Source organism: Augochlora pura, chromosome 7 (assembly GCF_028453695.1).
Source record: "Augochlora pura isolate Apur16 chromosome 7, APUR_v2.2.1, whole genome shotgun sequence".
NCBI lineage: Eukaryota > Metazoa > Arthropoda > Insecta > Hymenoptera > Halictidae > Augochlora > Augochlora pura.
Window position 1 is genome coordinate 29537651 of NC_135778.1, and position 26544 is coordinate 29564194.

At 40.9% G+C, this 26544-nt stretch overlaps 6 protein-coding genes across 13 annotated transcripts; 4 read left to right on the forward strand and 2 right to left on the reverse strand.

The window, feature by feature from the left end:
• The first annotated feature begins 716 nt into the window (after positions 1–716).
• Positions 717–5011, forward strand: Septin4 (septin 4). Of its 2 annotated transcripts, none has more exons than XM_078185370.1 (9): positions 717–938; positions 1079–1255; positions 1333–1425; positions 1931–2096; positions 2173–2323; positions 2712–2877; positions 3080–3248; positions 3884–3965; positions 4033–5011. In XM_078185370.1, exons 1-9 carry the CDS (start codon positions 929–931, stop codon positions 4192–4194), a joined length of 1176 nt encoding a protein of 391 aa, XP_078041496.1. In that variant the 5' UTR covers positions 717–928; the 3' UTR covers positions 4195–5011. The 2 variants fall into 2 exon arrangements, with proteins under 2 accessions (XP_078041496.1, XP_078041497.1); XM_078185371.1 differs by having other exon boundaries at positions 718–938; positions 3080–3236.
• A 152-nt stretch (positions 5012–5163) lies between these two features.
• On the forward strand, positions 5164–6272 carry LOC144472364 (pro-resilin). Its single transcript, XM_078185373.1, has 3 exons — positions 5164–5438; positions 5690–5824; positions 5948–6272. The coding sequence occupies exons 1-3, from the start codon at positions 5427–5429 to the stop codon at positions 6203–6205; spliced, it is 405 nt and encodes a 134-aa protein (XP_078041499.1). The 5' UTR covers positions 5164–5426; the 3' UTR covers positions 6206–6272.
• A 121-nt stretch (positions 6273–6393) lies between these two features.
• On the reverse strand, positions 6394–8364 carry Fbp (fructose-1,6-bisphosphatase). The gene is made up of 4 exons (XM_078185372.1): positions 8142–8364; positions 7059–7523; positions 6784–6973; positions 6394–6698 (listed from the first exon to the last, which is right to left on the reverse strand). The coding sequence occupies exons 1-4, from the start codon at positions 8321–8323 to the stop codon at positions 6507–6509; spliced, it is 1029 nt and encodes a 342-aa protein (XP_078041498.1). The 5' UTR covers positions 8324–8364; the 3' UTR covers positions 6394–6506.
• Positions 8365–9312: 948 nt separating this feature from the next.
• LOC144471977 (uncharacterized) lies at positions 9313–11369 on the reverse strand. The gene is made up of 4 exons (XM_078184605.1): positions 11317–11369; positions 10377–10465; positions 10232–10279; positions 9313–10045 (listed from the first exon to the last, which is right to left on the reverse strand). The coding sequence occupies exons 1-4, from the start codon at positions 11367–11369 to the stop codon at positions 9810–9812; spliced, it is 426 nt and encodes a 141-aa protein (XP_078040731.1). The 3' UTR covers positions 9313–9809.
• Positions 11370–12108: 739 nt separating this feature from the next.
• LOC144472440 (annexin B9) lies at positions 12109–17633 on the forward strand. Of its 6 annotated transcripts, XR_013494419.1 has the most exons (8): positions 13018–13147; positions 14459–14500; positions 14585–14966; positions 15046–15125; positions 15200–15446; positions 15627–15808; positions 16777–16909; positions 17023–17633. XR_013494419.1 is itself a non-coding variant. In XM_078185535.1 (7 exons), exons 2-7 carry the CDS (start codon positions 14471–14473, stop codon positions 16270–16272), a joined length of 972 nt encoding a protein of 323 aa, XP_078041661.1. In that variant the 5' UTR covers positions 12109–12265; positions 14459–14470; the 3' UTR covers positions 16273–16507. The 6 variants fall into 6 exon arrangements, 5 of the variants coding, with proteins under 5 accessions (XP_078041661.1, XP_078041663.1, XP_078041662.1 ...); XM_078185535.1 differs by lacking the exons at positions 13018–13147; positions 16777–16909; positions 17023–17633 and adding exons at positions 12109–12265; positions 16222–16507; XM_078185537.1 differs by lacking the exon at positions 16777–16909.
• A 745-nt stretch (positions 17634–18378) lies between these two features.
• On the forward strand, positions 18379–26326 carry LOC144473139 (uncharacterized). Of its 2 annotated transcripts, XM_078186756.1 has the most exons (5): positions 21792–21864; positions 22324–22555; positions 24933–25189; positions 25326–25445; positions 25519–26326. In XM_078186756.1, the coding sequence occupies exons 2-5, from the start codon at positions 22517–22519 to the stop codon at positions 26021–26023; spliced, it is 921 nt and encodes a 306-aa protein (XP_078042882.1). In that variant the 5' UTR covers positions 21792–21864; positions 22324–22516; the 3' UTR covers positions 26024–26326. The 2 variants fall into 2 exon arrangements, with proteins under 2 accessions (XP_078042883.1, XP_078042882.1); XM_078186757.1 differs by lacking the exons at positions 21792–21864; positions 22324–22555 and adding an exon at positions 18379–18486.
• Positions 26327–26544: the final 218 nt, after the last annotated feature.

Sequence of the window (26544 nt, forward strand, 5' to 3'; positions counted from 1 at the left end):
CCACCGGTCGGCAGGGCGCTGAGTTAGGCTCGACTAATTGATCATGTCACGGTTTCTTGCTAGTTAAAATTTCGTATAGAATCCTCTCGTTTACTATTACTAAATTAGGGTACGAACGCCACCTGCAGGAGCTGTTCCTAGCCGGAAGCCAATAACCGAAGGGCTGGCACGGCTCCCTGAAGGTTCCGCACCCTTCAATTTCGACTCGCGTCTCTACCCACGTAGAGTAAATCCTTTTCGAATTGTCCAGTTTTGTTTACAAGCTGCGGGACAACGAGTTTCCTATCTTTCTAAAAGTTTATGTCAAGGTAATCAGAACCCGTGTATTAAAAAATTCCATAATCGTTCGCCAATAATTTTCAACTAGGAGAACGCAAGACAATTCGCCTATACTACATGCCGAATAATCAAGTATATAACCACAGACCAAAATTTTATTCAATTATACTCTCCCACCTCTAATGATCCTAACGAGCTCTAATGACCTAAGCAAGTCGACGAGACCTAAAATGCTAAATTAAAAAGAAAAAGAAGAATGCGCCTGTACTAAATTTTGAACAAATTTATGTTCGATGTAATCACGGACCAATAAATTTTATTTGATTACACAGGCCCACCCCCAACGACCCTAATGACCCAAGCGAGTCGACGAGACCTTAAACGCCAAATTAAAAAAGAAAAACAATGCGCCTATAGGTCGAACGAGAGTATCGAACACCGAACCCGCCGACAAAGCTAGGACCCCCGACAATGGAGCCGCTGACTATTGATCGGTCGGCGTGGTCGCGCCAGCGCAGCGCAGCCTCTGACCATAGAAAACAGTAGCGATCTACCTTCATCCACGTCCCGTTGTGCTCTCTGTCAACTGAACTCGGTCCTGCCCCGGTGCTAATTCGCCGCTGCCAAAGTGTTGTCGCGCGTGGCTAACATGTCCGGTGGTACGTGTCGCACGGCTTTTCCTTATCGTCGTTCCAGCGTTATCGGTGGCTATAAGATAGATAGAGGAGAGAGCTTGTACGCGATGGGAGAAGTCAGTCGGAAGTGTCTCTTTTAACGATGTCGATCTCTTGTTACGCAGACAGGGACTACATTGGATTCGCGACGCTGCCGGAGCAGGTGCACAGGAAGTCCGTGAAGAGAGGATTCGAGTTCACCCTGATGGTGCTGGGCGAGAGCGGCCTTGGCAAGTCTACCCTGATAAATAGCCTGTTTCTGGGGGATCTGTACAAGGACAGGCGTACACCCGATGCCGGAGGTCAGTGGACAGTGTGTTTTATGTTACGACGATCGGGAAATGTTTAATTGGTCCGTTGACGCGTTTGCTTTTTGCAGAGCGCATCGAGAAGACGACCACCATAGAGAAGAAGACGATGGACATCGAGGAGAGAGGTGTCAGGCTGCGACTCACCATTGTTGACACACCAGGTGCGGCATTCTGTTGGATCCTCAACGTCGGTTACCTGTCCGTCTCTGTTCTACAGGATGATTCACTCCATTATCATTAACTATGCTAAGAAATGCTAGAGGAGCGAATACGTGGCTGTGAAAATGATTTCGAAATTCATAGTTCTCGAGATTTCATGTTCGTCGGTGTTAGAAAATATGAAGTAAGAGATCGATTAAGAGAACAAGGAAAATTTAAATGTTTTAGTACTTGCTTACACGTTTGCAGACGATTTAAAAATGTTGTGGGGTCGTTCTAGAACCACATATCTCTGTTGTTACGTCACGATAGCTAAGATCAAGACGCATCCAATAACCTATGGTAACACGACCCTCGCGTAACCTTAAGTGAATCAGCCTGTATACGTTGGCGGGAGTCGCGAGTTCTATACTCAGGGAGTCGTTCTCTTTCCTTCTCTCTCTCTCTCTCTCCCTTTCTCTATAATTTTCGTCAGCAGATTTAACTATTCCAAAAAATCGATTCCAGGATTCGGCGACGCAGTGAACTGCGAAGACACCTGGAAAGCATGCTCGGCGTACATCGACGAACAGTTTCGACAATACTTCACTGACGAGAGCGGGTTGAACAGGAAGAACATACAGGACAACAGAGTGCACTGCTGTCTGTACTTCATCCCTCCCTATGGTCATGGGTACATTTCGATTTTGATGGCTTGATCCTGTACCGGAGAGTCGGACAGTCTCGCTTCTTTCACGATTGTTCCGTAGACTGAGGCAGCTGGATTTAGAGGTGTTGAGGAGGCTACACCGCAAAGTGAACGTAGTCCCGGTGATCGCCAAAGCTGACACGTTGACAACGTACGAGGTGAAGAAACTGAAGGAACGGATCCTGGCTGATATCGAGGAGAACGAGATTCAGGTAGCGTTTAGGGTACAAGTTGATCGATTGTTCTTAATTGGTAGGCTACGGATCATTGTGCACTTGTGTGTTGTTCTGTAAGAATGATAAGACTCAAGATAACGATAAGAAAATGAATATTTAAATTAGTAAATTTATTCAAAGATATCCTATAAAAGAGTTTTTATAATCTCAGTAATTTTCGAATAGAAAATGTTACACATTCCGGCTTGATAGGTTATTAGATGATGTCGATGATCCGCAGTCTACTAGTCAGTGATACCAAGTCAATCCGACTGTTATTCGATCACAGTTCCTTTCCTCTTAAAATGAGATTAACAATGAGATTGAGAAAGTGGGGGAGATGGAGCGAGAGCTGAAACGCGAAAGGACAATGCTTTGCACGTAGATATATCAGTTTCCGGACTGTGATAGCGACGAGGACGAGGAGTTCAAGCAACAGGATAAAGAGCTGAAGGCGTGTATACCATTCGCTGTCGTCGGAAGCTCCACAGTGCTGGAGGTTGCCGGGAAGAAGGTTAGAGGTCGGCAATACCCATGGGGAGTAGTCGAAGGTAGCTACACATGTTACTGTATCCACGAATTTTTATTTTCAAAAGATTGTAAAGCGATTGTAAAACTTCGAGGTATCTTCGAGGTGTTTTTCCAGGTTGATTTTCGAAAAATGTCTTGAGTAGATTATCGTTAGACCCGATTAATTGTAAACAGAATTATCTGGTAAAAATCAATTAACATTCTAATTTGGATCGAACGCAGTGGAGAACCCGAAGCACAGCGACTTCGTGAAACTGAGAACAATGCTGATATCCACGCACATGCAAGACCTGAAAGACGTAACACAGGACGTGCATTACGAGAATTTCCGGGCGCAATGCATTTCCCAAATTTCGCAGCAAGCGATACGGGAACGGAGGTATTTACGCATGTAAATAAGTATTGCATTTCAGTAGGTATACTATTCTATTAGATGTACTATATACGTGCGTGTATCTTTCTCTTTGTGTCATGTCTCTGTCGTTAATCAGAGTTACTATCGCATTCGCAGTACGATATAGTTAACGAAAACGTGTGCATACTATATGCATTTCTATTGGATGGTAAAGTATTGTCGACGTAGTGCATTGATTATTATTCGTGTTCGACGATTACTGGACTGCGGATTTTATGCGTTTATGGGAAGAGCGTAGATGGGCGAAATGTACAAAAATGTTCACAAAAAAAAATTTAATCTATTTCTCATACTTTAAACTTTACTTAAAATTAAATTAAACTTTACTATTTCTCATACTTTAAACTAATACTTTACTTACTAGACTTTAAACTATATTATTATTAAGACTTTAGCAATTCGAAATTTTGTAGAACAGTAAGGAAATTAAAAGAAACTGAAAGTGTGTTGCCACATTAAGTACGACTTATTAAAATGATTACACTTGTTTCTATGTTTAGCAATCGATGGGGGTTATTTCTATCTCGGATAATAATCCATGGTCTAATAATTACGAATTATCGAGTAAGATCGTCGATTGATTGATCAGCTTGGCTTCGTTCTGTTCGCAGCAAATTGAAGAGAGACTCGGGCCCTCATTTCGAAAACACTATATCCGACACGGATCGGCTGCTGCTGCAAAAGGATCAAGAGGTTTGCAGAGGTTTTATTAACGTTAAACTATACCCACTTCATTTAACTATTCAATAACTTCTTGCAGATACGAAGAATGCAGGATATCCTCGCGCAAATGCAAGAGAAGCTAAAGGCGAATGGTCAAGTTGGACCCGGCATCGGTCTCAGAGGTCGAGTAGGCAGCCTGGGGAACGATCTGGACGCAACGGACGTCGAGAATAAACGCAACAGTATTATAGACGTTTGAATTCGTCCGAGCACCATAAATGTTCTAGATCGTGTCTCGGGACGGTGGAGCTCGCGTGCTACGTTTGCACATACGGCTCGAGTCTTATATCGGGCCCTTACCGGACGAATACGCACAAGGTCGGTGGGTCACGCGTTCCGTAAAAAGAATTCGAGGGGGTTGCGCGCGCCACGCGACACACGGGGTTGTACGGTAATGCTTCGAAAATTGTCCGGCCACCGAAGACCGACGAGACCTCATTGTTCTCTCACACGTCGTCGTACAAACCATTGTATATTTTAGAATTCGCTAGAATACTTATTGTTGGTATTATGTACAAAATCTGGTATTTATTTATTGCGTATGACGTCGACGTGCCGGTAACATAGATCTCGTTTTCATAAAATTTGTACGGACGTAGGCCAACCCGATCAAATAATTTGTATGTACCGGTCGATTAGTACATTATAATATATTAATTTATAGATTTTTGAGGCATTACGACAGGCATGGGGACAGCCCTGCGGAGCAAATTCGGTCGGAGTTGCGAAATTCAATACCGGCAGCGAGAGACTGCTGTTTGCTTCGTTGTCTGCCTCTGCAGAGTGCTCCGACGGGGCGTGGTTTCGCCGCTCCTACACGCCCATGCCTGCACCACAGTATTATTACTCGAACGTATGCGGCGTTTCCACTTTTATATGCATGAATATGTCCTTAGCCCTGAACAGTATTTGATATCGCTACCACGCACTCACACGAACGACGAAATGTATTGTACATACAACGAATGCGAGGAGGGAAATGGCGGCGGGAATAAAGGAGCACCGCTGGAGAAGAATATTGTGATCCGACTTTTCTTTCCTTCTCTGTAGATTTCAATTTTGTCAGTAACGCCGTGCGGGCCGTTTTGGTTCCCACCAGTTATCTAGAAACGCTTGAGAAACGTTCCGCTGGTAAATCGTAGTTTCGGCTCCGAATTTCGCCGTAATTTCGGCGAAGAGTGGCAAGCGGTTCGACGATTAAGAAACAGCAATAAATGATTGCCGCAGTATAGCCCGGACTACTGACAATGCGGTTTTATTATTAACTATAATTATAGGTATAGGTTCGTATTAAAGTCCCCCTCCCTTAAATCACAGTGATTCCGTCTTCATTTCGTCGCATCCGCGGCCAGCGACCCGGTATAAAATCCACCGACATCCGAAGTTTAAGCGATTTTCTTTCGGTGAAGTCTCGCAGGATCGTGCCGACTAATGATTTCGAAGGTTCGTACGTCATTAAATTTTCTTCTTCGAGCTCGTGCACATTTCTCTAACGTTCGATCGACATTTCCATTCGAATTGACAACGGCAAACTTACCCTACTGTATTTTGAAAAATTGTCGGTTTATTTAAAAGTGTGAAGAAAATGTGTCATCGTATTCGGTATCTGTTCGCGTAATGTTAAGTGTACATTAAAGTGAGAAAAAAATTGAAAACTACAGTCCCGGCGATGAGTTCTGTCATTCTTATTGCAGGCACTCCTGTTAACGATGGTGTTGGCAGGAATTTTGAGCGAACCTCAAGGGCCTGCCTACCTCCCTCCTCAAGGCACCCGTGCGCCCACAGGTGGTGGTAGTGGTAATGTTGGTCATCCAGATGAGTGGGCTGGGGTAATTATCGTTTGCTATCCATTAAACTAATTATTTCAGGCTGATTACTGATTTCGGTTATCCTAACGTTTAGTATAAAACCAAAGTTAGGTTACTAGCATTAAATTTTATGGTTGTTTTCAGGACCCAGCGAACTACGAATTCTCATACGAAGTCCAAGACGCGGTGGTTGGATTAGACTTCGGCCACCATGAGTCGCGGAAGGATAACGAGGCATCAGGGACGTATCACGTGTTGCTGCCCGATGGCAGGACCCAGATCGTCGATTACGTTGCCGACGATGCTGGATATCGTCCTATGGTGCGGTACGAGGGCACCGCCACGTTCCCCGCCCCAGCATCCTCTCCTGGAGGATCCACCAACGAAGGATACAGATACTAATTGTCCCACGGTGTATATAAATAAAAAATTTAAAGACTAACTCGAACACCGCGTATCCGTAAACAATGAATTTTTCATTAAAATGCTGCTCCTAATGTAACATTAATTTTCAGTTAGGACAAGCATTCTAGTTAATAATTTAATCTTACATTAACTCCAGCATTGGCGTTGTTGAGAACAGAATCGTGCAATTTATATAAACTTGTATTTCTTTTGGTTTCGAGGATACGAAATTTGAAAAAATTCACAGTAGAAATTGTACTAGTTTATATGGTTTTGTCTATGGCGTTCGTCTGATATTTCAGGCGGTCTTGCTTTTCCTGATGAAACGCAACAGTTCCTCTACGTCTTCTTTCGAGCCCATGAAACAGGGAGTTCTTTCGTGAATTTTCTCCGGTACAATGTCCAGAATATCAATCTCTCCATTCGACGACATGCCCCCTGCTTCTCTTATTATATAGGATATGGGGGCGCACTCGTATAAGAGTCGAAGCTACGATAAACAGCATTATAGAGTCATTAATACAGTAAAATATATATAATCGATTACTAAGCGATTAATAAACTATTAAGTGTACCTTGCCGGTCGGATTCTTTTTAGTTGCCGGATACATAAATATTCCGCCATACTTAATGGTCCTGTGTATGTCGGCCACCATGGAGCCTACGTATCTTAAGCTATAGGGTTTTCCAGTGGTTGGATACTTTTTCGATTGAACGTACTCTTTGATGGGTGCCTCCAATTGGCTCTCGAGGCCCTCGTTTATGCTAAAAATTAAATACATTTATTTGCAACCACACTAAGCTAATTACACCGATAAATAACAATTAGTTACTTTATAAATAAAATTACCTGTATATTTCTCCTTTAGGGGGAACCCTCATGTTTCTATCGGTTAAAATAAATTCCCCAATCGCAGGATCATAAGTGAACCCGTTCACCCCATGCCCAATCGACAGCACGATCATGGTTGCAGAACCGTATACTGAATAGCCAGCAGCGACTAAATTTTTACCTGGCTGCAGAGCATTTGCTACCAACGGCGCTTTCATCGGTTCTGGTTTCTTGTAAATTCCAAAAATCGATCCGACCGTCACCAGACAATCGATATTCGACGATCCATCCAATGGATCGAAGCAAATGATGTATTTTCCCTGTTTCTCGATCTCCACCTCGATCGCGTTCGGGTTCTCCTCGCTGACAAGGACGCAACTTGTGAAGGAGGATGTTAACATGTTTATGAACAAATCATTGCTAAACATGTCCAATTTTCTCACCTGCTCCCCTTGGACGTTCGTGGAACCAGCTATGCCGTACCTATGTTAACAATTACGAAATTACCCGTTTTGCGCATTCATATACCAACGTTAATACAAATTGTATTTTTGTTCGGTTGCGAATATTGAATGGAACTTTTTTAATGATTGTAGTAAATGTTTGTTAAATAACAGCGATGATGGTATGGCAATGTATCTACCGCGTTGAAAGATAGTCGCTTCATTGGACTGGCCTCATTAAAATATCCAATCAGTATTCACGTTATTTATATTCGGCAACGCAATAATATTTCTTTTTTAAATGCTCCGCTTTAGAACGTGGACTTTGTATGTTTATTTAAAGTGCTAAATTCGTTCGTTCGTTCACACGTGTAATACTTTTACTGTATAGTATTTATTATGTAGCTATTTTTAAAAAAAGTTAACTGTTAAACGTTCATTTCAAAATTATATTTTGAAATATTCGTGCGAGAGATCATATTTTTAGATATTCATATAAGAAATTATATATTTAGATATTCATGAAAGCAATCATATTTTTAAATACTCACGACAGAAAGCATAATTTTGAATGTTCGTGTTAAAATTATGTTTTCAATATGTTCATATGGACGGCAGATTTTTAAGTATTGATACAGATGAGCGATTATCTACTCACATATTGGCGATACCGGCTTTTCTGACCGCGGAGCTAATCGCCCTCACGGTCGTCTGTATGCTATTCAAAAGCTGACTTAGATCACCCGTGGCGGTCGGTATTTTCTTTTGTTCGGCTAGCACAAATCTGGTTAAGGTCATGCAATCGGAATCTAATGCCGAACCTGGGCCCTTCGAAGCCATCTTCGGAAAAATGTGTTGAGTTCCTCGGTTCAGCGCGATGCCAGTAATGAAACTAATGCGAATACCGTCGGGTCACTGTTATATAAACGCGGCGGACTTCTTAATACTTCTTATCTGCATAGTTGATGTTTATATTTGGTTGGGAACGTATCAGCACGCGATTTACACAGCGGGTCTATGGGAATTGAAATATCGAAGCTCTTTATGTTATCGATTAAGGTCAAATAGGCTCTCGAATCATTTTTTTTTGGACAGATTGTGATACCGAATAAACAAAAATGACACAATACAGAAATCAGCCGGATTTAGAAGTCAATATTTTCATAGACTTATTTATAAACTAGCTAAGGTTATCAGACGATACAAGTTCAACTTATAATTGATAAAAAGATTCAACTGTTTTTCTTTAGCAGCCTTAATTCTTTAAAAAAGTCAGATCTTTTGCTTTGATGACAACATTATTTTTGTAGCTTTATAAACAGTTAAGCGAGTATACATTGTTTGAGACAATATATTGTTTATAACACTTTCTGCGATAAGAGTAACATGTGCAAAATTTCCCACGAATTTTTCTCTGAAAAAGGATTAGATAATATAGCATAACAAGTCCAAAGACCAAGAAGAGTATCATGATACTTCTATTTGATGGCTAATAGACTTGGCTTACAATTGTTTATTTAATAAAAAAAGCACCATGTAGGGTCGCCTAAAGACATCAATTAATTAAGCAAACTTCAAAGAGCTATTAATTACGTTTTGCAACACTGACATTTTATGTTGCATACGATATCGACATAGTAGATTCTCCTGAACGAGTCCATGCCCTCCGTTTCGTGTTTTTATGCCCTAATTTTGCCATAATTAATGTTTTTAGTCGACCATGCACTGTTTACATACAGACGATAGTGTCGCCTCTTTCGGAGGAACAATGAAACTTCTTTTTTTTTATTTATAATAATCTTTATTCAATAAAAGATTATAAAGTGGCCGTAGGCTACTTATATGTAGCCCATAGGTCCCAAAACAAACACTATGTTTACCGATATAAAACATTCCATCTTACTCTAACTTAACCTAACCCAACGTTATCCCTATATATGTATACTCTATGCCTACTTTAACCTTATGTTAGGAACTTTTATCTTTTATCACATATTTTTTTTTTGTACTATTTACAGTCTTTGGTTTATACTGTTTACAGTCTTAATTCATTTCTTACTAGAAATGCTATTAATATCGCTGTGACCCTTGAGTCTCTGCTTGCTGTTATGTATTTGTTGTGCTCCCGTAGGAACCGTCCATTTTAGTCTCTTTAATTTACTAATTAACTCACTTCTCTCATTATATCTCAGCGGACACTGCCATATAATGTGGTTTAAGTCCTGGACCGGATGTGAACATTCACATTGCGGGCTGTTGATGATACCAACCCTGGCCAGGGACTCTCCCGTGTTGTAGTGATTAGACCTGAGTCTACCAATTCTAACTATTGTTTCCCTTGACCAATTATTTTGTTTCGTATGCCACGGTTTCTTCCTGCTTTCATATAGCGTGTTGTAGTAGTTGTACCCTTGTATTTGAACTCTATCTCTAGCGTCCTTTGGAAGTTTTCCCACATTGTTTCCTTGAACTGCTCCCTGAAGTCCGTAAATGGCACCCCCAGTTCGGGATTGTGTGGTTCCTGAGTTGTCTCCTTAGCCATTTCATCAGCTTGTTCATTCCCTGTGATACCGCAGTGTGACGATATCCACATAAATATAATTCTATTCTTACCACTAATCGCCTTATATGTAGCTAGCTTCTGCTTAATGTCTATAATATACTTATTAGTTTTAACATTTATCTTAGTACTATTAAGGCACGTAATTGCACTCAATGAGTCTGAAAATATCACATACAATTCCTTACAGTTATTCAAAGCTAAGCTTACGGCCTCCAATATGGCTGCACACTCCGCTGTGAACACAGAACACTTAGAGTTCATACTGAACGACGAGCCATAGTTCCTTCCAGGGCACACTACGGCCGCCCCGGTATAAATTCCGCTGCTTACTTTCGAACCGTCCGTGTAAATGCCTACATGATTGCCATATTTTGCCCTCACTAATGAAACTTCTTTCGACGCCTGTACAACGCCAATGCCTGCAGTGAGAAAACGCTCAAATTGTTGGACAAACTGTTCGCCAATATCAACTGTCGGCACCTTTTAACTGTTTTAGCTTTTCGTCATAAGATGACAGCACCTAACAATTATACCTATTATCTGCCATTAAATTTTCGAATAGTTTGAGCAATTCTGTGCTATGTGGCGCTGCTTTGAAGATTCATAGAGACAGCTGAACCTTGCCAGAATTTTTATCATTACTCGCGTTCGTAGCGGCAAAAATCCACAATAGAGGATTTATACTAACTAGGTATAGTCTGCCGAGCGACTGGGAACGAGATTCTCCGAGAATAAGATCAAGGTTATGGTCAAATGAGTCATAGCTCGGTTTCTTGGAGAATTCCACGTTTTAAATCTTTCGTTCACCACGATAATGGAGCGTAACGTGTGCTCGCTTGGTTTATCTCACGGTAGAACGCTACCGGAACAGTAATTACACGTTGCTCGTAAGAACGCTTCCGGTCTGCGGTTTGAACGTTTGGACTCGATAAAAAAGTCTTGCTCGCTTCGAAATCTCTTCTGATACCGAGCAGTAAAATATCATTTATTCTACGTACGTATATTTAAACTTACAAGAAACAAATATCGATTTCCTGAGTCATTAGACATTTCTGGCATTATCGAATCTACCGATGACAAACTGTGATTTAATGCTGGTGAGTCAATCGTACTACTGGGATGAATGAATGTTTAGTTATGACGTGTATGACATGACGCCATACACGTGACACGGCAAACAATTCCTACAGAGTCCAATGATTGGAAATGAAGCAGCATCATTTTCATCTTCAACAAATTATGCAAACGATTTTTGCGAAGGAAAATTTACCAAACTGTCCTGGATATGAAATATACTCTTGGTGTCTGTGCTCGCATTACCATTGTCCCAAAATTGTCCCACATTGTCCTTCAACTTGCAAACAAATATAGTCAATTTATATTATTCTTTTGTATTATAATTTTATAGCTATCGACAGTCAACAGCTGTAGTTTATTGCCGACAAATTCAAAACGATGTGCGGAAAAGAGCAGATCGACGAATTGAAGTCGGAAATTGGCAGCAATTTCGAGACCGCTATTATGGCCCTGGTGACGCCATTGCCAGAGTTCTGTGCTAAAGAACTCTTAGTACTCTAGGCACTGACGAAGAAGCTCTTATCAAGATCATGGTATCCCTCAGCAAATATTAAATTAAAACTATATCTGCTATTTACAAAAGTCGTAAGTGAACATTTTATTCGCAAAATACATTCTTTAAAATGATATTTCGAACTTTGTATAATAAAGATTATGAATACAGTGTGCAGAAGCGAGTTGGAAGATGTGTGTGGACCTGAAGAGTGACACGCGCGCGAGCGCGCATCTGGATATTTCAAGGGGCTACTGGTTTCGAGCCGGGAGACTCGAATAATTGTATCCCCCTTTCCCAAATTGTTCATTTTTATTTAAAAACTGAGGTATAATTTAAGAGAATCTATTGACACATGCGTTCATTAACAGGGAACAGTGACGCAGAGACAATTTGTAGCTGCAACGCGATCGTGGCCGTCATTGTCGCAGGGCGTCTCTTTGTCGCCGCCCCCTGCCCCACTGCTGCCTCCACCGCCGATTCCGCCGTCTCGTCTTTATATGCTGCAACTTCGTTTCAGTGCACAGTCTGCGCGCATACACGTAACAATATCGAACTGCGACGAATTTGCTGACAGTTTGTTTGCTAATCTAGTGGCGGTGACTATAACACTTGCCGGTGTCTTAGCAGTCCTCCAGTGTTCGACGAGGTAAAGTGACAGTTTCCGCTGTTAGTTGCCATCCGAATTTTCCTCGACGATCGCAAACAACGACTCAAAGCTATTTAAAAATAAATTAAGAAATATAAATTATTAATTTTGTGAATAATAAAGTGGCGTACTGTCTCATATTACATCGTTCGTAAGTTCAACTTGTTCGTGTTAAATCGTCTAGCTGTTATGTCAGCCGCCTTTGTTGAGCGCGAAACAAATTCCTATCCGATTACGTTACTGACCTCGCCGTTGGAACGTGTCGTAATACGTATAAATACCAACAATAACTACAAAGTCGTCGATCATACCGCTTCAGAAACGTGACTCCTTTGTCAATCTCGCTCGAAAGAATACACTCGATATCTCCATATATGCCATATCGCTTCTATCAAATTAGAATAATTCGATTAACGATGGATTTAAAGCAAGCCAAGTTCTTCCATCCAGAAGCTATAGATCATTTATTTTCGTCATCTCAAGACCCAAGTTCATCGATAGTCATAACAGCTGTCCACCCTGCGACACGCATGCGGCATTCGGAGCATAGCAACGCGCTGGACATCTATTCTGACTATTGACGCTGACGATTGTCTTCCTCCGAGATTGCGGCACGAGCGTCGAATAAAAAGCGGTATATGTACTTGGAACAAAACGGGGATTAGACGTGTTGTCGAGCATCCGTGCCATTCTGTATACGTTCTCCCCTTGTCGTCTCCCACCATTTTCGCCATCACGCGAGCAGATTCTGCAGTCGCTCGCCGGCCCCGCCGCGTCGGTTCGGCGTTCAGTCGACTTCGTGGATCGTTTGGAACCGGTACCGGCGCATCAGTGGAACCAGTAAACCCGTTATTCCGTCGCAAGAAGCTCTGCCACACCCCGGTCAGTTCTGTTCTTCGACGATCGATACCAACTTTCGGCTACTATCTAGTTCTTGGCAAGTTTTCCTGCCGGGTTTTCCTCTCTTGACATTCCGCGACCGATGAGGTCATCGTTTAACGAGTTCCTGATGATGCGGTCGCTATTTTCACGGCTCCGGCCTTACGCGTTCGAAAAAGTAGTCCATTAACGGTGCATTTCCGTTTGGAAAGGTTGGGGACCCCGGAACCTTATTCTCTCCGGAAATAGGGGATTGTTATACATAGATTGTTTAAAAAGAATTGTTTCGATTTTAAATCTATCATATATTAATAATAATGTGAAAAGATATTTATGCTTTTATCCACTTATGGTTAGGTAAACGCAATCGAGTAATAATTCTCTAAGTTTAACAAAGCCGGTCAAAGTGATTATTTATTTTTTTTATGGGGAAGTAAGAGAATTCTGACAATAAATAAAATTGTTGCCGGGACCAATGATCATTCTAGAATCGAATAATAATTTTTCAATCCGTAGGAAGCCGGTCAAAGTGACCTATGTTGAACTTATAAAGACTCTTTCTTAGAAAACACAACATAGGGGCGTAGCTTTAGCGTCAAGTTCTCGTCGAAGTTATCGATTTCATTGATTTTAGTATCTTCTTCTTGGCCAGGCACTCAAGCTGTCCAATTGTGATTGACGGCCCGTATCTAGGTCAATCGAACTTTTCTTTCTTCGTTCGTGCGCCATGAACTTTCTATTCTGATGGTATTTATTTATTAATTGGTTTCTAAAAAATGTAAAAGACTCAGTTCTTATCGCGCAAGTGTTCGAAGCTGTTCGCGTAATCGTTTTTATCTGTGAAGTCATAAAACCTGTGAGCGTGCATAAATTTGTATCGCCGCGTGACTCATATTCATCGGACAGGATGCTCGATGCTTGGAGGAGATTATGATTATTATCCACAGACACAAAAAACAGATTACACTCGCGATTTTAATTGCAAAATCGTAATTCAGATCTTGTAAAAACTATGTTTATGTACCACCATACATATATTTAAATGGAAAAGCTAATAAAAGACGCTATAGAATTTAAATTTATTTTGTTTTTTAGTTATGTATTCTACCGAGAATGAATTAGGGTATATTGTAAGTACATCGTGTCCGTCGTGATAATTTGATATTTTTGTATATGTAGATTAGGTAGAAAAATACGAAGGACGTCTAATTTGTGGCTTAACAATGTCTGAAACAATTTTCACTGTTTTCATAAATGTTTTAAATGGTACATTGTTTACGCAAATAACTATATTTTCTGATTCGTTTGTTATAGATAATCTGTACAATGTCGGCCAGTCAGTACTACCACGTGCAGGTAATTTGGAAAAGCTGTCGCATACATTTTTTATGTTAAATAACATAATTTCATTAATCTAATTCTGTGAAATTCTGATTTCAGTGCACACCAACGGTGTACCCTGCGGACCCCTTCAACGCGGAAGAAGATGCAGCGATGCTGCGTGCTGCCATGAAGGGTTTCGGCACCGATGAGCAGACTATCATCGACGTGCTGGCCCATCGCGGAATCGTGCAGCGTCTCGAGATCGCCGACAAATTCAAAACAATGTACGGAAAAGACTTGATCGATGAATTGAAGTCTGAACTCGGTGGCAATTTCGAGAACGCCATTCTGGCTCTGATGACGCCATTGCCGGAGTATTATGCTAAAGAACTGCACAACGCGATTTCTGGGATGGGCACCGACGAGGGAGCTCTTATCGAAGTCCTGGCGTCCCTTAGCAATTACGGAATTAAGACCATATCTGCCGTCTACAAAGATCGTGAGCGAACATTTTATTCACAAAATATATTCTTTCAAACGATTGTTCCAACTTTGTATAATAAAAATTATGAACACAGTGTACGGAAACGAGTTGGAAGATGATCTGAAGAGCGACACGTCCGGATATTTCAAGAGATTACTGGTTTCACTCTCGTGTGTAAGTAGAATTCGTTGACGCGAACGTTTCTAGTCAGACGAGAAGCTAATTAAATTTTGGTATACTATTAACAGGCCAGCAGGAACGAAAATCCTGACGTGGACGTCGAGGCGGCCACTGAGGATGCTCAGAAGCTGGTAGAGGCTGGCGAAGGTCAATGGGGAACAGACGAGAGCACATTTAACGCTATCCTGATCACCAAAAGCTATCCCCAGTTGCGAAAAATTTTCGACGAGTACGAACGTCTCACTGGGAACAGTCTTGAGACAACGATCAAGAGTGAATTCTCGGGAGCCGTTGAAGATGGCTACCTTGCAGTCGGTGAGGCAGAACAACCAATATTTGAAAAACTAATTTATTTAACGTACACGATTGAAGCGAAATTTAATTATAGAATCTGATCAAGGTAGCAGAGATCAAGTAGCAAGATCACGTAGCCATTCTCGAGAAATATGATTGTTCATTTTAATAACTCTGTTAATTAATTGCTTACTGTTCCAGTGAGATGTGCCAGAGACAAAACAGGATACTTCGCCAAGCGACTGAATAAGGCAATGAAAGGAATGGGCACTGACGACACGACATTGATCAGAATAATAGTCGCTCGCTCAGAGATTGATTTAGGAGACATTAAGGATACCTACCAAAGAGTTTATGGCCGGTCACTCGCTGAAGACATTGACGTAAGTTGAAACTACAATACGTAGTTTCGGATTCCAACCTCTCAGGTCAATTCTGCAAAATTGTTTTACAATATAAACCATTTAAATTTCCCGGTTCGAGTCGGATAATGTCGAGTACTACTTTAACTACGGTGAATAATGGTTAAATCACAGAATACTATTTTACCTACGAAGAATACAGTTTTTTTTTTACTGAGAAAAGGCAGAAAAAATTCGAAATAGATTCAAAACAATCGCTGCTATAGGTTTACTGTTTTATTATTGTTGTGGCAGTTTTGAGGAATCAATCTCTGAGGTTGGATCTCGTTCACCTACATAACCGTGCACATAAATGTTGTAATACATCCCGGAAACAATTATTAACCATTTACTGTATTATACTTCGGCTGTCCATGACTCTCCATGAATTTCAGGACGACTGCTCGGGCGACTACAAGAGACTCTTGCTTACCCTACTTGGATGAAAAACATTTCATGTTCGACAGCTTCTCTTTCGTTTCACATTATACACTGTACAGTGTTAAATTCGTTGTACCTTGCAACGATCCGCGAAGCTTCTTAGACGCTTATGTTAATCCGATGACATTAACGGTGATTATGGTGTTGCGTGGTTGCCTTCTTTGATATTCCTATTAAGATTACAACGATACGATTATTCGGTCTCTATGAGACCAGACAAATAAATCAGATTTACAATTTCTTATTTGTTATTAAACGATTCGTACTCCTAATATCACCACTTAACCCTCTAATTCTTGACTAATCAACCTGACGAGCCTCACGTGGAACAGTTTTTCGAAAATTTGAATTTTTGAAACCGCGTTCCGCGCGACTTTCGATTAACCCCTCACTAAAAATCGAATTTCAAATTGATATTTAACATTGCCGAGAAACGAGTACGGAATTATACTAAAACGTTCGGCATTGGCGTTGCTTTAATTCTCTCTACATTCTGTTTGCATTTACAGAACGACTGCGGCGATGATTTTAAGCGGCTTCTGATCGCACTTTTGTGTTAACGAAAGTCTTGGAAGGGCTCTGCTCTCTCTATAAGAGCTCGTCTAACCACGATACCGTGAATAATACGCCTCCCACGTAACTGTACTACTTGTTTTTAATAAAATCTGCACGTTGGTCAACGGAGAGCTGTTCATTTACTATCGTTAATCAGTCTGACGTGCATCGAGAACACCTGTGTCTTCTCTTTTTTCCAGAACGATTGCACAGCCGAGTGGAAAAGACTTCTGATCGCAATGCTGCATTAGGATACCGAAATTAGGCTCTCTCTGTCTATCTGTCTCTCTATACGGATTAATACTCAAACGTTTACTGTCTATGATAGCCCAGCGGTTACAAAGAGGCCACAGGTTCAAGATTGTTCCAAGTCATGGTCGAGCATTGGAAATTGTCAAAGAGTATTGAAATCTCTAAAAATTGAACCAAAGAATGCGATCGAATTGTTAAATACGTTTAATTAGTGCGACGTTGCAAATTATAGCTGACTGAAATTACGTAAATGAACGTGCGAAGATTAGTACAATAATTTTAGATGAGCGAAGACGGATAGAAACGTTACATTCCATTTTTGAAAATACCGTAGAGTAGTCGTATTTTATTATAAATGATTTTTATATATTTTTTACTGCTGGTTCTGTGAAGCAATTTAAGCACAACGCGAGAAATGTCGGAAAATATTTATTTTCTAATATTTTATTCGTCGTGTTAACGTTAGTCACGTTGGCAGCTTGGATATTTTAAAGAAACTCTATTTTTTAATCTTGCTACAAAATAATTGTACTGCAAAATAAATGTTTGTCTACATGGAGTGAATGTCTATTACCTGATTCTCCGAACAAAATGTGTTTTTTTTATAAGAAAATATTATTTGTGATTAACAAATGTAATTTCAGTGTAACACGATTTAGCATAACACGATCCTAGTGTACCTTATGTTGGTAACGCAGATAGTATCGATAAAATCTCATCCTTTTTTTAATTTTTGAAACTTTATTTACAATACTTAATATACTATAATATATTTGAGTGATAAAGTGACCCAATTAATATTAAATTATATAATATATTATTACCGAAGACATTAAAACAATAAATATCATTACAAAACTATATAGAATCCTATAATATATTCAAAATTATTATATAAAATACCAACAACGACGACATTAAACAAATAAGCATTATAAAACTATTACCGATAAGATGCCAGTGGTAACGTGAAACACTGTCACCGATAATAGCGAAATAGCACACGTTCCTCGTAAAATCGCATAACACATGATATAATAACGCGTTCCCAGGACGAAGAAAAATCGTGAGCAGTAAAGATGTCAAGGTGTACCGTTGGGTTCCGTGTCCGAAACAATTTACGTCCAGATCTGGCATACCTTAAATAGGCAACCATATCATAATCCGTAAAGGAAAATTGCGAAGGCGTAGGTCCGGCCTACTCTGCCAAGTACGGACTGCGAAGCTTGTTCACGTAGGCCTTTGAGCACGATTCGACTGCGACTTCGCAGAGGCTGGATCAGTCATCGGGTGTTATTAGGCGCGAAAGGATTCCTGGTCTGGAACCCGGCGAAAATTCAGACGAAATAATCCCATCGAACGAATTTTGGTCCGCGAAGATGCGGCCGGGACCACTGGCATTGTCTTTCGCGGTGAGTTATCATCCACGCTAATCGAACGCTCACTGTCAATGTTAATTGCGACCCACAGAACGCTTCGGCCAGCTCCAATAAAATCTGACAGGTTTATAGAGACAGCCTCGACACATTATTCTCGTCACATTCTATTATATTTGTTACTTGATATTTTTCTTATTCGTTTCTACCCATACCTTCTAAAATATTCCATCGTAATTTTTGTGATTCATTTTAATGAAATTTGATCTAACTCGTAACGATTTAATTCTTTGATTTTGTCCTCTTGTTTCGATCCTATTGAACCTCTGTGTTCAATTGTAAATTTAATTACAGAAAAATTGAATGCTTCGTTGAGATTTTACTTAATTGTTTCAGCACTTTCGTGGCAATTCTTTTGAATTTTTGTGTTTTGTTTGAAGTTTATCTGGAGATTGTTTTATTCCAATACAGTACTACATATTTCGTCCATGCGAACACCAGTTTCGTTAGCTTTTGATTGGTTGTTTATTAGTAGACGATATTACCGAAGTGATCTGTGCATGTGTCGCTAATTATCAATGCAAAAAAGAAAGTCGATGGACTAATGATGGACTCGCAACACTAGTTTACCGTACGTCAATTAATTCCCTTCTTTCGCATACATGTACAATTGTTTCCTGCGTAATTACATACCTCTTTCCGCTACGATCAGATAAATAAAATATCGTAAAATTGAAAGTGTAAAGTGAAACTAAAGTTAATAAATATATATATATATATATATATATATATATATATATATATATATATCAATAAATATATCAATATTTAATAAATATATAATAAATGGAAACCATCAATACAAATTAATTATTATTAATACTTCAATGTTGAAATAAACGGGCAGGAAAATGAAGAAAAATTGTTCACGAGATCCCCGATTGTTTAAAGATTCATCCGGACGACGACGTCTTCGTTAACATTGACATTTAGTTGGCAACGCAGCAATTAATGTTCAACGATAAAACGAGGGGGCTGGTAATTATTATGATGAGTTCTGTACGGGATGACTGCAACAGCCTGCGACATGGAAGTTCGTTGACAGAGATTACAATATTTTTTGATTGTATCTGTTTCCTGGCAGTTGTTCGTTGCCAATAAACCATGAGAATTTTTCTCAGCCGCCGGCCATTGTTCGTTTTGCAAATAGCCGACGAGCGAGAAGGTGCTAGGTAACTGTGCATATTAATGCCGGCCTGTACTTTTTTTTTGCACTTCGGAATCCAGGATTTCTCGATTATTAGACAGGAAGACGCTGCAGTCGTGTGCCATTATTCCCCGAGTCTTCAACCGCGAAGATATAACAACCGTGAAGGCAGCACGAGGAATGTTAGTGAGAGGCTCCGTGACGGAGCCATTTTGAAAAATTCTGCGGCCTCCTCAATTCGCCCGGACTTTTCGCAAATCTAACAACAATTTAAGCATCCACGATTTTAAATAATATTCTTCCGAAACAGGATTCATTATCCTTGATCTTTACGAGCACTTTTCTGGATAACTATAAGAGCTACTTGAATCGATAAATATGCAATAATTAACTGCATCTGTCGCCTAAATTATACATTTTTTCTCAAGATTTTCAGTTGCTTTTAACGCGAAGAAAAAAATCATTTTTTGAGAGTCCATTTTAGAAACGAGCGACTCTTACCTATACTTCGCAATCGTTTTTCTCGATTACTATAAAAGATAATCGAACGAAACAAAATGCAAAAATTAACGGCGCCTTTAGCCTGTATTATATAATTTTTACCGAATTTTCGGTCAACTTTTAAGACGAGTGAAAATATATCCGTTCGTCTCGAGAGATTCACGGCTGTCTCGTTTCGGTCAAAGCATTTGTTGAAACAATGTCGCGCTCTCGGCAATTAGTTCAACGAAAGACAGTTTAATGGCGCGATTGTTATGGTTCCGTTGTTGTGTGTTGCACGTCGCCGGCACGCGTGCGCGCGCGTGTGTGTGTACGCGCGCGCACACGCGCACGTTCATTCAGTGTGTACGGTATTCTCGGCTCGTAAAAGTGAAAGCGATGCAAGCCAAGGAGAAAATATGATCGTGAAACTCGACCGACAGATCGCTGCCAGAGGATAAATTGGGCTTTCTTATACATGTGATTCTGATAATACTTGTCAACTTTCATCGTTTCGACGTTCCCCCGGCCGAAACCAGCTGGAAATTCCTTGTACGTAGCGTCAGCGCTGCCGATACCAATTCGATCGGTTGCTCTTTCTCGCCGGAAATTAATTCGCCGATCGCGCGGAGAAATTAAAAAGTGCCGGCCGCTCTGTTGACATAATTCTTGTGCCAACAGCCGCGACCGGTTTCTAAACCGCTTCCGAAGAATCGCTGTTGTCCAACCCCCCACTTGACCGCGATTCGGTAGTGCTCGAATTTGAATCGTCGACATTCGACTCGTCTCCGCGAACGTATCCACGACAAAAAAAAATGAATAAATTACCAGCATCGAAAGAAGAAATTTTAACCTTAAAAATCAGCTTAGGTAAACCACTCTGCGATTTTTCCTCGCAATGTTGCAACGGTCTGAATATCGATTATCATTTGCTAACGATTTGCTAACCTTACGATTTCAATCGTCGCTAATATTAAATGTTCCGATGCGAACATTTTTTTTAAGAGGAAATGTCTTATGTTGGTCGAAAGTAGAGTCTTTGCTCTTCGAAATGAACTATCGTACATTGTTCTATGATTTCTTCCCTTAAAATAGCAACATCTTAAACGTCGACCATCGTCAACCGATGATCGTCGGATTTCAAGCGTCGCTAATATTAAATTTTCTAATTCCAAAAATTTGTTTAAAGAAAGCAGCTTATATCGGTCGAAGGTAGAGTCTTTGCTCTTTAAAATGAGCTATCGTACATCATCCTCCGATTTTTTCCCTCAAAGTAGCAACGTTTCAAACGTCGACCATTATCAGCCGATATCCAATAATCACCAATACTAAATAAGCTACCACAAGAGATGCCCTAATTAAAAATCAGTCTATACGTGTCGAGAGAAGAATGCACCCTCTTTAAAACCAGCCTAGGCACATTGTCCTGCGATTTTTTCCCGCAAAGTTGCAACGTCATAAACGAACAATGAGCTTCTTCACGGAGGCTTTAACTGCAAGTAGAGTGATCGAACGTGTGATGGTGGATAGGTGTGGTTCTACGGGACGGGAAAAACGTCGCTGGCACCTTGAAGAGGTAGGGATAAGCCCCCGAGGAAAGATCCGAGATCCATAGAATGGTTGACGATACTCTGAAAACACAAAGCGCCCATTCGAGGACTCAGTTCCCGCGCCGCACTGTTTGTGTTCGCCTCGCCGACACTCGAGCTGCTTTCATCCACACGGTGGTACACTTCCTTCTCTCTTATTTCTCACTTTATCAATAGCTATTTTTCTGCACAATTCAATCCGCTTCAAAGCTCGTCCCATGGCACGATAACCCCGTGGACGGATTTCGTATGTAAATCGATTCCGCCGCTTCGAAGAACAATTCCGAGACGTATCGACAATTGCAATTCCCGATGCAGATTTTATGCATCTATGCGGATAAATTAGTGGGTGTAATTAGAAACAGTGGTAGATTGAAAAAAGAAAAATCGAAAGAATTTCGGAGCACAGTTAATTCGTTTTCGATTCGCTGACATTACCGCGTAGAAAAATCAATTACATGCGAGTTTCTTTTCTACGTTGCATAAATATTTAAACGTTTTTCTCTCTAGAATTATTATATCGTCTGAATGAAAAAATTCAGCATCGATTATAATTAAAAACGAAAGTTGTAATTGCAGCGTGGATTATGTTTCTAGGCGGTGGTGAGGAATGAAGAGACTGCGATCGAGAATTATTTTATAATTGCAACGATTAATTTCTGATCTCGATTACGATTGTAATTGAATTATTGCATTGCAAACAATAGTAGACAAGTTGTAAGGAGCACTGTAGGACGAGAGAAGGATGGTGATAGCATTGTAATAAGTCCGATTCGATACTCCAACGATTATGTTCTTCTGGATGCTAAGTGGCCTGAACTTTCTGACGGTAGGTCTCGACCATAATCATTCACTCGCTATAGTTGTATTACTATAACTATGATTTAGAAACATTTTCCTAGCACACGAAAGAAACATTTAAATCTACGGCACATTATTAAACATCATAGACACTGAAATAATCAATATTTGAGTTTAAACAAATTTTTATAACACTTGAGATAGACGTCGAACTAAAAATCTTAGAAAAACCGAAGTTCCTTGTAGAAAGGACCGTCGCTTTTTGTTATGTATAGTAACAGTTCCGTGGGGTAACAGTAAGTGTAGCGATTAGGTGAACGAAAGGGAAGGTGTGCATACGCGAAAGATACGAATGAAAACGGCGCCGCGAGAGCTGCCGCGTTACGCTAATGGGTGATCAACTTATTTTATTCGTTTTCCATTCTAATCGCAAAGAAAGATGCACACCTGAAGAAGTGATTTGTGGTAGATCATGCGGCGAATGTTGCGGCAACGCGTGCGGTTTAGCGGAATGCCTATTCGTTCTTATGCGTTAGAAGATTGTGCCATATCATGCGCTCTTCATACCATCGGTTAGATCAGGATCGCTATGCGTGATTTGTAGCTGTTGTTCCATTGAAATCTAAGGTGTGACTGTATGCTTATAAATACTCGTCAGGGTTCCAAAGAACGTCGCCCAACAGGTATAATGATTGAAAGTATAGCAATTAAGATTGGATCGTTTCAATTGGAACAATGTCGAATCCTAGTCGTAAAGTTGTTCGTCTTTAGCGTATTGTAATCTCGTGAAAAAAAATCGGATGGTGATCTTCCTAGGCTCATTTTAAAGCTTGAAGGTTGTACTTCACACACTGATAATTGGTTTTATTTGAAAAAAGTTTATTTCTTCTCGAAAATTGGATATTATCAACGATTGAAATAGGAAAATCGGTAAATCTTTGGTCAAAGGATTTCAATCTTTGACAAATTGTAACTTTGTGAAAAAAAATCGGATGGTGATCTTTCTAAGCACATTTTGAAGCTTAAAGTCTCTACTTTAAACGCTGGTAATTTATATTATTCGAAAAAAATTCTGTCGCTCTTTAAAATTGAATAGTATGAACCATTGAGATAAAAGAATCGTTAAATCTTTGATCAAAGAATATTAATCTTTAACGCGTTGCAACTTCGTGAATAAAAATCGAACGATCATCCTCCCAGGTTCATTATAAAGCGTGAAGCCTCTGCTTGAAACAATGATAATTTGCTTCGCACAAAAAGAACGTTTCCACGATGGAAAATTGAACGTTGCGAAAGATCGAAATGAGACGAATTATTGCAATTTCGTGTCCTTCGATCGTGTTGCATCCTCCGGATCGAATGCACAGAAGGTTACATATCGCCTGCAGCTGCGAGCTTAATGCAACGCTTCGATATAAAAAAACGACAGAAAACAAAGACGCCCAGCCCCATTGATCACTATGTCTTTATTGCGTAAGGTCGTTCCTGATGTGTAGCGTGTCCTATATCGCGCGTCCGTGTGTCCCATTCATGAGACGAATACTTAAACACCTTCCATTTAACGACTCGTCGACGATATAATATTCCATGAATAATTAAACCCTTATTAATTACTCAAGGAAAATGTTCCAGGTGAGAACGTTCGAAAAATAAGTGTTCGACGTTTAAGACGTTCGTTTCGCGATCGGGCAGTTTGAGTTTGCTAATCAAGAGGTACGAATCATTAACGCGGCGTGCTACGCATGCATATAAACACCGAAGGCCGCTCTCTCAAGTAGGAACTGAACATTGGCAATGAATGTTAAGCGCACCTAGTCCTGACATTATTACTGTGTCACCCATTTGATGAGACACTTATTTATAGTGACGCTGATTCATTCAATAATTACCACGGAGTCCGTGATATTATTTATACTGATCGCACCCATGAACTACAAATCTCGTTAGACGCACCAGCCCTGCCCACTCGAAGACCCTCACGGTCCGTGAGATGTAAATTGTTAACATACTTCGAACAGCTGCTGGTCGCCGTAAATCGCTTTCGCAATTTCTTAAATTTATTTTATTTATAATCGTGCCACCTATTCTATTATATTTACAAATTCGTGATTATATTTAATCATTTTCAGCTGTCGTCACCAGTTGCACTTACGTGGATCAGCATTCGTTTATTACCAATAAATTCTCTATCTAGACAGAAGTTTCATATTTATTCTTTATTTGTATTTAATTAAATTTATTAGATTCATTCATTTAATTGATTATTTATTAGTAGATTACGTTACAAATCTAACACGATGCTATAGGACAAGGGGTTGTCGAAATTAACAACAGCTGTCTTTAATCGCTGAAATGTTTACCTACGTCGATCGAGAATTGATTTCGGGTATTTCAAATTGTCGCAGGTAACGGTATTATGTTTGAACACTGGCAGCGCGGATAACAATAGCGGCTGGAGTTTTGTCCCAAACACGCAGTATCATATTCAGACAGATGAAGGTCCGGAAAGGCACTTTCGTTATCAAACGTTGAACGGCCAATACAGGAAGGAGAAGAGACTGGTAGACGGTACTGTAATTGGTACAGAAGGCTGGCTGGATCCTTTGGGGTACCTGCGTCTCAAAGACTATGTGGCCGATAGCAATGGATTCCGCATTCTCAGGTACAACTTCGAAAATTCGCGGATAGAAATTACAAGCGACCTACGAACGTGCAAACAAACTTTCTTTCATGGTTGATTACCCTAACCTATATCCGAAATAATCGATTATTTAAAAATAATTATAAAATCTGATCAGGTCGAAAATGGTGTACGTGGGCAAAGACCGGCCGATTTACGACGCAGTGGCGGAGTCGAAAAGGGCGCCCGCCCAAACGGGAATTCTCGTAGACCCGCCCCGACCCCCCAATCCCTACAGGTACCACATCAAATTGTATCTGAACGATAGAAAAATCCTCTAGCCGTCAGTAATCAACACGTTCCCGTTTCAGACACTGGAAGCCAACCAGCGCCGCCCCATTACTGGAAAACGACATAAGCTCCAGCTTCTACGAGAGCACGACCGCCAGCCCGCGAGCCTATTACAACACGAACCGAGCCGGTCTCAGCCATTACAACCTCCTGCAACGGTCGGACAACGGCGAGAACGCGCGCTACGACGGCCTGAAGAATTACCAAGTGCCTGCGCCAGTGTCGCGCGGCGCTGTTGCCAGGTACCCGACGTACGACGGGACGCACGGCACCGCCAACGGGTTCCAGTACTATCTGAAGAGACAGTACCACGAGGAGGAGCAGGAGCCGGCCGGCGGCAACGTTGGCTCGTTCGGTTACGTCGACCCGTTCGGCATCAGACGAGTGATTTACTACAAAACGGACCCGCGCACCGGTGGCTTCGTCCATCAGAAAAACAACAAGTACGTCGGACTCTCCGGGACACCATACGACCCGTCGCCGCCCCGGCCTAGGCGGGGCAGCGGCAAATACAGACCGCAGTGAATCTCCGGCGACGGTCGCGAGGATACACCGACGATTCCTCGGTTGTTAACACTGGGTGCCATATTAAACAACTATCAACTATTTATAATGTTCCGTTAGCGTTAAGGCGACCGCGAGGATGCAAGCAGGCACTTGATATCAAAAATTATTCTAACTTGTAATTTAGGCTGATTAACATACGATAAGGCGTAGCGATAGTTTGCCTAACAGAACCACGGAGACCTATAGCACACGATCTGGGTCGTTTTTGTACTTCTAGATTAGGCTCGATGACGCGAGGAGGAATTAAAGAGCTGTAATACAGGTGGCTGGATTTATTTTCTTTTTAACCTCAGTCGTTTGCATTTGCCGCGTCGCTCGGTCGGCAAACGCGGAATCTACTGTGCGCGACGTCGGTGAAACAGGAATCTTCCGATGCGATGACTCGTTCGCTGCGGTAGGCATCACGGGATTCCCCGTGGTCCTCGTAGCAGTTAAATCGTTGGTAAACGAGCTTCCTTCGATTCTCGAATGGGAGATCT